We start from the raw sequence: 9,692 nt of genomic DNA on the forward strand, positions 1-9,692 counted from the left end.
TCCCTCTCTCAGCCACGTGCGTTTGTCCGTCGCCTCCCTGCGGGCTCCTTCCATGACCCTGGAGTTGCAAAGCGAGAGCGGTTTTGAGCTTGACCTTAACAATGTCCCTGTGGTTTCTAGGAAATAGTGGAAGGGCGAGAGGGAACAGGCTTTTAACTCCACACACATTTTCCAACCCCTTAGCATCTAGAAGAACGTACCCCTCTGCACTTGTGCTTCCCGATACCCCTGAGTGCGGGGCGGGGGGCTGTACCTACATGTACCTAAAACTCTCCCAATCCTTCAAATTCAGCTGCTGTTTCTGTAAAGCCCTGGTTCCTACCCTGCCTCTGCTTCGTCCTTGGAGAGGCTGGGGAGCAGAAGAGGTGGAGGAGATGACAAATGAGTTCTTGCTCCTCTTTGGGAATACCGGGCTACCCTAGCGATGCTGCTGCCGGAAGATCCTGCGCATCAATGTGCAGCTGGAAAGGGGAAACGATCACCTCCTCCGCTGGGGTCGATCAGCAGCCCTCCATGGGCATTACATCCCATTGCCCCCGCTCTGAGGCCGGCCCAGCAACGGCTCTCATGGCCTGTAGTCGTCTGGGTGGTGGTGCCGTGACTTGCTCCATCCTTGGCAGCGTGGGCTTTTTATTTTGGGATTGTCCAGAGGAGGAGAAGGGCCTGTGACTGAACTGGGCCGACTGGCTGTCACCGAGAGCCTGCACACGCCTTCTCTGGCTGTTTCCTCTTCCATCCTCGGATTCCCACGCGAGATCTGCAGGCTCGTTGGCCACATACGTGCTGCCTTAAATTGTGATTTCTCGTAAAAATGTGAAGATTTAAAAAAAAAAAAAAAAAAAGCAAACGGCACCTGCCAACTCTGTCGGCGTGCTCGGCGCCGGTGCCAGCAGCTCCCAGGGAGCAGGGGCTGAGCCCTCAGCCTCGCTCCCGCCCGGCCCGATGCCGTCGGAGCCGGCGGTGTGGAGGGAGCGATAATCCCCGTCCGGTTTGTAGTCGCCCCTGCCGGGAGCCAGGGTTGCAGGTTGCTCCCGGTGCTTCTTCTCTCCGTCGTGCGGACCGGCTGGCCGCGGGGCCGGGTTGGCAGGGCTGTGTCTTCCCAGGAAAGCTGACAGAAGCGGTCCTTCGCCCGGTTCCCAGCTGACGGGAGCCGCTGGCCGCGGGGGACCGGCACCGGCACCACGTGCGGGAGGCGCGCCACGCCGGGCCCCGCCCCTAACCGCGGTCGCGGCGCCCATTGGAGGGCGCCGCCGTCAATCAGCACCCAGGGCTCGCCCCGCCTAGAAACAACCTGCCGATCCCCCGAGAGGGCGGTGGGAAAGGGATTTGAAGGACGGCAACGGGCCACCAGTCAGAGATCGGCGTTTGATAGGCGGCGGCCAATCGGTTAGTTCCGCTATTCGCAGCCTTCCTGCGGTGGAGGCCAATCAGCGCGCGGGTGGGCGGGGGCACTAAGCGGAAGTCGGGTTGGGCGGGGGTCACCTCCGGGCCCGGGAAGGTGCGGGATGGCGGCTGGGCCTCTGGGTTTTTTTTGGGGGGGGGGGGGTCCTAGATCCGTCCCATGGCGCCGGGGGAAGGGGACCATCCCGGCTAGGGTGTCCTGCCCTCCGGGGCTGGAGCGGGGAGTCGGGCCCCCGTGGCTGCGGAGGCGGTTCCTGCCCTCTGGAGAAGCAGCCCCCGCGGCCTAAGGGGGGGGGGTGTCCTTCCCCACCGGGCTGAGGCGGGGAAACCAGTGGCTGGGGGGGGTCCTGTCCCACTGATGGGAGCTGCTGGGACTCTCTGGCTGAAGGAGCCATGCCCCATGGTGTCAGGGGAACGGGGATCCCGTGGCTGGGGCGGGGGGGCCTTGCCCCATAGAAATGGGAAGGAAGGTGGAGGGCTCCGTGGCGGGTGGGACCCCACGGCCGTGGGGCTGGAGCTGCAGTGGGGTGGCAAGGGCTGGGCGTAGGGGCAGCGAGCGCTCCCGTGCGATGCCCCTTATGTTTCTATCTAGGGCATCTCCTGGCTCGGGGGCTGCCCCACTGAGGGGACTCTGCTGCAGTGGGACTAGCTGTGGGGTCCCCACATACCTTCTTGTCCCCCCCCCAGAGTATGTGTATCCACCCCACATACCTTCTTCTCTCCCCACAGATGGCCCAGAGGCTGGTGCTCCGGCGGCTGCTGTCCCTCACCCCCAGGACACTGTCCCCACAGGGCCCCCTGGCACCGTGTGCCCCCCCGGCACCCCACGGCAGGGCCTTCGGCACCTCAGCAGGCTGCAGGAACACCTTCAACGTGCAGGACGGCAGCGACTTCCAGGACCGGGTGGTGAACAACCCCAAACCCGTTGTGGTGGACTTCCACGCACAGTAAGTTCCCCCCTGTGGCTCTTGCACCCCTCTCTGCCGTCCCACGTGCAGGTGTGTCCCTTTCCTCACACGGTGGCACTCTGGACACGCCGGGGAGGTGAGTACGCCCCAGGGTTTCCCAAGCTGCGGAGCTGCCGACCGCCCTGCCCGCCCTGCCGAGCGTCTGGTGTTAAAAGGTGCTTCTGCCCCTATGGCACAATCCATAGAGGTTTCACTCGTTGGGTTGCACCGCTGTAGGTGTAGCTACACCCTGTAGGAGAGTAAAACACAAGTGCCAGGAAGGCATTCCCCAGGGCAGCATAGCTGCACCTCCCAAGTGCTTGGGTGTCACCCTGGCCCCGGCGTTGCATCATCCTGCAAAAGACACCTCAAGAAAAAGCTCTCATATCTCCCTTTTTTAGCTTTGTGGATTAAATGTTCTCTTAAAAACACTAAATTATGTTAACAGCCGTGGAAGAACGCTGCGCTTGGTAGGCCCCTGCACTGTCATGTTGTGTCTTTCCGGTTTTCTTACGCTGCGTGCTCTTGAGGCAGGGCTCTTGACGGCAAATGCCTTTATGTATTAATAACAGCCATGTGATACCAACGGCAGCAGTTGCCATCGATAAAAACGTTGTCATCCTCTCACCAGTAAAAATATTCCTAGGTGTTATCTGCTGGATTAACGATGCTGGTTATCTTTGTTTTCTCACGTATTTTCATAGTCCCACAGTGCTGTCACGTGAGCCTGTTGTGGCTGATTCTGGGCAAACAGAGTATGAAACAGCCCAAAAACTTCTGCTTTAAATAGACCAAACTGGCAAACCAAAGTGAACGTTCATGGGGATTATCCAGGGAGGAGAAGACAAATAATTGAAAGCCTGAAACCTGATGCAGAGGGAGGCTGAGGAGGAACAAAGTTTACCAGAGCTTCAATTTTAAAAGAAAAGGGCACTTAGAGCTTTAAGTGTTGTTTTTCTTGAACTGAGTAAGTTCATGCCATCCTAACTGGTGCAGTTAGAGGATGCAGGGGGTGTTTTCTGTATACGGGGCCTCACAAAGTCTGCTCTTGCTGCACCTGGGTTTGCAATAGGTGGTCTGTCTTTGAACAGATGGGATGCCTCTGCGAGTTTTGGAGCTAAAGGGGAATTTCTGTAAACCCTGTTATGAGTGCAGAGGGGAAGTCTATGATCTGATGATTGACATAAAGCGATTTGAGTGTGGGCTGTGGCCCCTGCACCCGGCAGCAACACTTGCTCTAGGGCAGCTTTATGGTCAGCAGGGTCACAGCTCTGCACGTACGCACCAGCGAGGACGCAAAGCCGGGTAGGGACGAACAGCCAAGACGAGGGGGCAGGAGGACCACCAAGGCTGGCAGAGCAGACTGCGGTGTGATTGAAATGACACCAAAAGCACCACAAATGCTGAATGGTGACCTGGTGACTCAGGCCCTCCCCACCACACACGCATACGCAGAGACAAAGCCCTTTGACAGCTCCTTTGTGAGAGAAACGTTTTTCTAAGCCGTGGTTTGGGAATGGCATTTCCAGGCTGGCTCTCAAATGGAATGGCAATGGTGGTAAAGGCACTGGTGTACCAGCAAGCCTTCCATGGCTGCTGCTGCGCTTGCCTCCTCTAATGTCCCCTCTCCTCTTTCTCCCATCAGGTGGTGTGGCCCCTGCAAGATCCTTGGCCCCAGGTTAGAGAAGATGGTGGCCAAGCAGGAGGGGAAGGTGCTGATGGCCAAAGTGGACATTGACGATCACACAGACCTTGCTATTGAGTATGAGGTAGGAGCCAGAAGAGTGCAGACTTTCTTTTGCTGGCGGTGCAAAGATCCCTCCCTGGGGAGAGGTGTGCCTGCACGGCAGCGACATTGGTGGGGAGGGGAAGCCCAGTGCCTACAGGTTCCTGATCCCTCAGGTCACTCGTTAGTAGGTGGATTTCGCTGCTTGGCTCTCCTCCAGCTCTGCTGCTCATGTTCAGCATCCCCACTTCTAATTCTGCAGAAAGGTGTCCTCTAAGCCTTGCAGGTGTCTGTCAAAGTAAACGCTTGTCTGGCTTCGAGGAGCCTGCGGTTTTACTGTGTGCATGGGCTGCCTGGGTGCAGGGCAGGAACGTGAAGTAACAAGCCCCAGTCTGCTCTGCTCTTGAACATGGTTTTTTGTGCAGCCAGCCTGTCGTTTCTTACCCTTCCTTGTTCAGGATTTATTGATGGGTGATAATGTCCTGTCCTTCAGTCGCAGCTTAAGCAGACACTGTGGGTTTTGTTTGGACAGGTAGAAGCCAGGTCAGAGAACACACATAAGCAACAGGAGCATGCGTCCCACTCTTGACAAGCGCAGACCTTGGTGCTTACGCTAGTGTTTTACACGCCTGTTGGGTGTGTTCCCTGTGCTGCCTTGCTCCCAGGAAGGAGCAGAGTGACTGGAGAAGGCCACAGCTTTGGTTTACATGATTCATTTATTTTTACCCTGTGTCAGTGATTGGGTAGTTTAAGAAATTCAAAAACTACTCTGACTGTGCTTGCCTCTGTTGTCTCTCCTTGTAAACAACAACTCAGTCTACTAAATTGGGGCATCCTGCTGCTGTGTTTTACAGGGAAGAGAGTGCTTAATTTTCACTCGCATGTCACGCAGATGGATCTGCTCCCCTCTGCAGATGAAGTCCTGCTCCCAGGGTGCAGGCTAGCACAGGAAGCTCCTCAAGTTGCCCAGCAAAGTGTGAACCATCTCCCGAGCGAGCTGTCATTTTGCTGAGCCTGGAGGAGATGCTCTGTGCCGTTCCCACACCCTGCCGAGCCGGAAGGAGAAGGAAGCAAAAACAGCTTGTTCCCTCCCACTCTTTCCCAAAGAGACCTTTCTGCCTGTGCTGTGGTGGTGTGTCTACCCAGCTGGCGCCCACAAATGGGACTTGCAGCTTCCACAAGCTGAGCATGAGAGCCTCTGGTGCTCTCCTCGGTGGCAGCGTGCTGGCAGAAACACCCCAGGTCAAGGAAGATGGCTGCTGGCTCCTGAGCAGGGCTGTGTGTTGCAAGGCCGAAGGCTGCGTAGCTCGAGGGTGCTGGTGAGAAGAAGTTGAAGAGGGTGAGGTTGTTTCAGTGGTGGTCAGAAAGTGCGTAAATCCTAATAGATGCAGGCAAGGCTCTGGTAGCAGCCACCCCAAGGAGTAAAGGAGAGGAGAATAGAGATTATTAACTTAGCTCTTATATTGTTCCAAGCATTCCAGTAGATCAAATTAGCTGGGATTACAAGAGGATAATCTCAGAAGGTTGGAAAATGGCAAACAAGAGTGTGTGCATGTGAAGAAAGGTCTTTAAAAAGAGGCTGAACGTTCCCGAGTTGTGCGGGTTTGACATGCTGCGTGTGCTCTCCCAGTAGATGATGAGTGGGCAGCTGCACAGCCGGCTGTGTACGCGCATTTGCCTGCAGGGTCTGCCTGTCCTGCAGCCCTGCTGGCATAGGTGCAGGCAGGGTTGAGGCTGCAGGCAAGGGCCAGCTTCCAGCAATTCATTTTGGAGCCTTATATACAAACATGTTGAAGTTTTTGTTTTGCAGGAGGGCCTGGGGATCGTCGCTGTGTCCTCCACTCTGAGTGATCCGTGTATCTGGTCTTAACCGTTATCCCTGTGGCTAAAACCCCATCTCTAGGCAGTGTCTGTGAGTAGGATAGCTGCAAACGGGTGGGGGTAAAGAATAAATTTTTGCTTTGATCTTCATAGTTTGGGGCATCCTTTTCAAGGCAGAAGTTTGGTTCATGTGCTGAGTGTGTGCTTGGTTTTGCTTCATCTTATGGGAGGTTGCCATGTAAGGAGATGTGAGCATAAGGGCTGATGGGAAGACACCAAGTCAAGATCAAAGAGGAACCAAAGGTAGTGTTTGGAAGAGATCAGGAAAACCAAAGGTGGTATTTGGGAGGGATCAGGGAAGATTTATTTGTTTTAAAGCCATTCCATTGGGGATCAGATGTCTGCAGGCTCAGAAAGTTTTTGTTTGGGGGGGGGTTTCAGCATCCATGCCACCCCTAGAACTCCTCCACTAGCTGCCAGGAAGTCTCCTTCCATCCATGTTTATTCCCCTGCCCACACAGCCCCTGGCTTGCTGCCCAATTGCACAACATCCTCTTCAGCAGCCTCCTTGGTGGGGGGGAGGCAAGGCGAGGGGGAGAGAAGCCCTGGAAGAGCCGAGGAATGCCGGCACATTCCTTCACATGCGCTGCAGTCTGCCCTTGGCTCCCAGCCGTCCCGGCTTAGCACGAAGTGGGGACGCGTTTCCTGGGACTAGAAACATCCCCGGCGCCCTTCCCCGTCCAGTTATGCCCAGCACAAAAGTTCTTTCTCTAGGGATTCCTCCTTTTATCTAACACCTTTCATCTCTGGTTGTAGCCTTTTTCTGCTGCTCCAGCCTGCTCCTGACCTCTTGCCCTGAGAGCAGAACAGGAGAAGGAATACTTTTGTTTAATCTGCTGTCTCTTAAAATTCTTTAGATTCATCTCTTGCCTTGGCCTGTTGCCCGCACGCGTGGCCACTGGGAAAGGGCAGCCCCTTCTCCAGCTGCTGCGGGTGGGCAGCTCCGGAGAGCTGCTGGATACAGGGATGGTTGTTCATCAGCGGAGCTCGGTCCTGTGTTACGCCTTGTTCTGGAGCCTGGGTGAAATCCTTCCCCTTGCTTCATTGTGTGGCATCTGAGCTTGTATAGAAGCCCCAGTTTCAGATGGCAGAGAATTCCCTCGGTACGGGTGCTGCCAGGAATAGCCTGGATGGCCACGTTTATTTATTTATCTCTGTGGTCAGTACTGATCAAAAGCAGCCTGACTTTTTCTCTAGAAATGCTCTTGAGGGAGCAGGAGGGTTTATTTAGGTTCAGTGCAGATGGGACCCAAAAAAAAAGAAGGGGAAAAAAAAAAAGGCCCCAACTTTGCATTCTAGAAATTCCCATGACATTTTCTTCTCAAGCAGCAAAACAAAGTATGTGCTCTGTAACTCGGTGTTAGCTGCTTCTCTGTAGCGCTTCGAAGAGTCGCCTGTTCCTCACCCAGGCCATAATGGCCTGATGCTTGCTGTTGCTGGTTGGGCGTGCTGGTTTTTTGGTTGGAGCTGGGGCAACTCTGCTCGTTATTAACCCACTTTGCAAACAAGAGAGGAGGCTCAGTGGAGCTTTGCCCTTCTCAGGGAGGGAGAGACCAGCTGAATGCAGTGCTGGTGCTGTCCTTTCTCACCCTTAAAATCACAAGGGAGCATGTTGGCGGCACCATCACCAGCGCTGGGGCCCCGAGCCCTCCGGATCTGCTCCCACCAGTCACTAGGAGGAGCTGAAGATCGTGCGTTGCAGCAGCCCCGGTGCTCCCATCCCTTCAGATGAGACTGCACAAGCCCTGGAGAACAGGCTGCGGGGAGCCACGCTGGACTTGCCAGCCGGGACCCAGTGGGAAGGGAAGCACAAAATGTCCCTTTTATCTCAGGCTCCCGATGGGAGAAAAGCTAGCCCTCTGGAGGGTTTCCCGAGGAAGGATTTGCAGATCCTTGCTGGCAGCACATGTGGGAAGGCCCAGCAGGCTAGCAGGGAGGCAGCAGGTGACATAAGGACAGGACGTGTTTTGAGGGGGAGGCTTTGCAAAGATAAGGGCACCGAAGCTGTGGGGTCAGAAACACAACCAGATCTCTCTGCCGACGCAGCTCTCCAAGCTCTGGTTGCTCCTTCCCTCCGTTGTGTCCCAGGGGTCTCTTCTGTCACCAGCCAGCCATCAAGGCCCTGGGGAGCATTGTCATCTCCACCGCTGTTCTCTTGGATAATTCCCAGAAAACTTTGTTCTGGGCTAAAAAAGCACCGCCCAGAGCAGTGCAGCTGCCTGCTGCTGACCTCTCTGGTCAGAGGGACTTTTTAACACTTCTCACCTAATCATCAGGGATCTGCAGTGAACAGCCACTGCTGTGTGACCAGCTAAACCACTGAAAACAGGACCAGAAAAGGAAAGATGGGTTGGAGGGGGTTGTCATTACCGTGATAAGATGGAGCAGGAAATCTGCCTGTGCAGTGATGCGGGGGGTGAACCTCCTCCAGTTCCAGTCCTGTCTGGAGAAGAACATGGTCCAGTCTGATACCACCCTGGCCATAAAAAGTCCAAAGGTTGTCATGTTTGAGAGGTGTCCTGGTAAAAGACTGGGTTGGTTTGCTTATGATAGGACAAAAGGGAAGGAGAAGAGGAATTTGTACTGGAGAGGTGTGAAAAGCTTTGCCTTGGTTTTATATTAGCTTTGGTTTTGTCTTTAAAATTTTGGGTCTGTCTTAAACTCAAAAAGCTCAGCCTTGACTTGAGCAGTGCGACGTAAGTCAGTGCAGAGATGAGGCCACAGGGAGAGGAGGAACACGGAGCTCAGCTGGCCTGCGTTTTGTGAGCGGACATGTTACCCTTGAGCAGCGTATGCTCAGCTCCCTTGTAGCCACTTCTTCTTCTGTAGAGCTCCATTTGGGGCCTGGGTGCAGCTGGGCTCCCCGCAGCCTCTGCTCACCTGTGTCTCCCTATTTCTCTTGCTCCCAGGTGTCAGCAGTGCCAACCGTGCTGGCTATGAAGAACGGAGACGTCGTGGATAAGTTTGTGGGAATAAAGGACGAGGATCAGCTGGAGGCATTCCTCAAGAAACTCATCGGAGCCTGAAGTAAAAGGGTGGCTGTACCCCTGCCTCTGGACACGTCCATGTTGTGCATTCCTTGCCCGGGAGAGCTGAGGGGCACGTGAACTGTCTGCCTTGTACAACCTGGGGTTTTCTTCTGGTTTGGGGTTTTTAGGAGATGGACAGTGTTGTAACCCTTCCCTCCCACTCCCCCTTCTCTTGAGCAGCAGTAGTTGTAAAGGGCGCAGAGGAGTGGAGCTGCTTATTCTCAAAATGGGGAATGCGGCTGGTATTAGGAGCCTGTGTTTATCAGCAAAGAGCTGACGTGCGGTGCTGCTGCTGAGTTAAGAGGAGGAATGTTTTTCTCTTTGCCTAGCATCTGATAGCCCAGAGCAGAGGGCAGCTGCTCCCTGCAAGATGTGGGTACATACCTGCCCTGGGTGGGTTTGTTTAAAGCTGAGAATGCCTCTGTGAAACCTGTCTCTTTGTCCCTCTGTCCTCGTGTCGCTGGGACGGTACAACTCCTCCACCAAACCATGGGCTCCTGTCATGATTTTATAAGAGAAAATAGAAGTAGTTTATGGATCTCCTTTTGTAGGTCTGTAATAAAGAGAACTTTATCGGTCACTGCTGTCTGGCTGGAGAATAAAACTTGATTCTCAGAAATCACAGGAAAATCCCTTGTCTGTCCAGAGAGGTGAGAGGGAGTATCAGCAGCACAGCGGCTGGTTTCTAACGATGGGTTGGGAGAGCGG

General features: G+C 54.8%; 1 protein-coding gene across 2 annotated transcripts; it reads left to right on the plus strand.

Moving 5' to 3' along the window:
- Positions 1-1,252: 1,252 nt before the first annotated feature.
- On the plus strand, positions 1,253-9,564 carry TXN2 (thioredoxin 2). Of its 2 annotated transcripts, none has more exons than XM_030040413.2 (4): positions 1,253-1,386; positions 2,131-2,348; positions 3,994-4,117; positions 8,865-9,564. In XM_030040413.2, the coding sequence occupies exons 2-4, from the start codon at positions 2,131-2,133 to the stop codon at positions 8,979-8,981; spliced, it is 459 nt and encodes a 152-aa protein (XP_029896273.1). In that variant the 5' UTR covers positions 1,253-1,386; the 3' UTR covers positions 8,982-9,564. The 2 variants fall into 2 exon arrangements, with proteins under 2 accessions (XP_029896273.1, XP_029896272.1); XM_030040412.2 differs by lacking the exon at positions 1,253-1,386 and adding an exon at positions 1,435-1,498.
- Positions 9,565-9,692: the final 128 nt, after the last annotated feature.

This window comes from Aquila chrysaetos, chromosome 17, assembly GCF_900496995.4.
Source record: "Aquila chrysaetos chrysaetos chromosome 17, bAquChr1.4, whole genome shotgun sequence".
In the NCBI taxonomy this organism is placed as follows: domain Eukaryota; kingdom Metazoa; phylum Chordata; class Aves; order Accipitriformes; family Accipitridae; genus Aquila; species Aquila chrysaetos.

Coding starts and splice junctions, on each gene's coding strand:
- TXN2 (XM_030040413.2), top strand. CDS start 2,131: ATGGCCCAGAGGCTGGTGCTCCGGCGGCTGCTGTCCCTCACCCCCAGG. Junction 2,349..3,993: donor GTGGTGGACTTCCACGCACA/GTAAGTTCCCCC, acceptor TTCTCCCATCAG/GTGGTGTGGCCCCTGCAAGA. Junction 4,118..8,864: donor ACCTTGCTATTGAGTATGAG/GTAGGAGCCAGA, acceptor TCTTGCTCCCAG/GTGTCAGCAGTGCCAACCGT.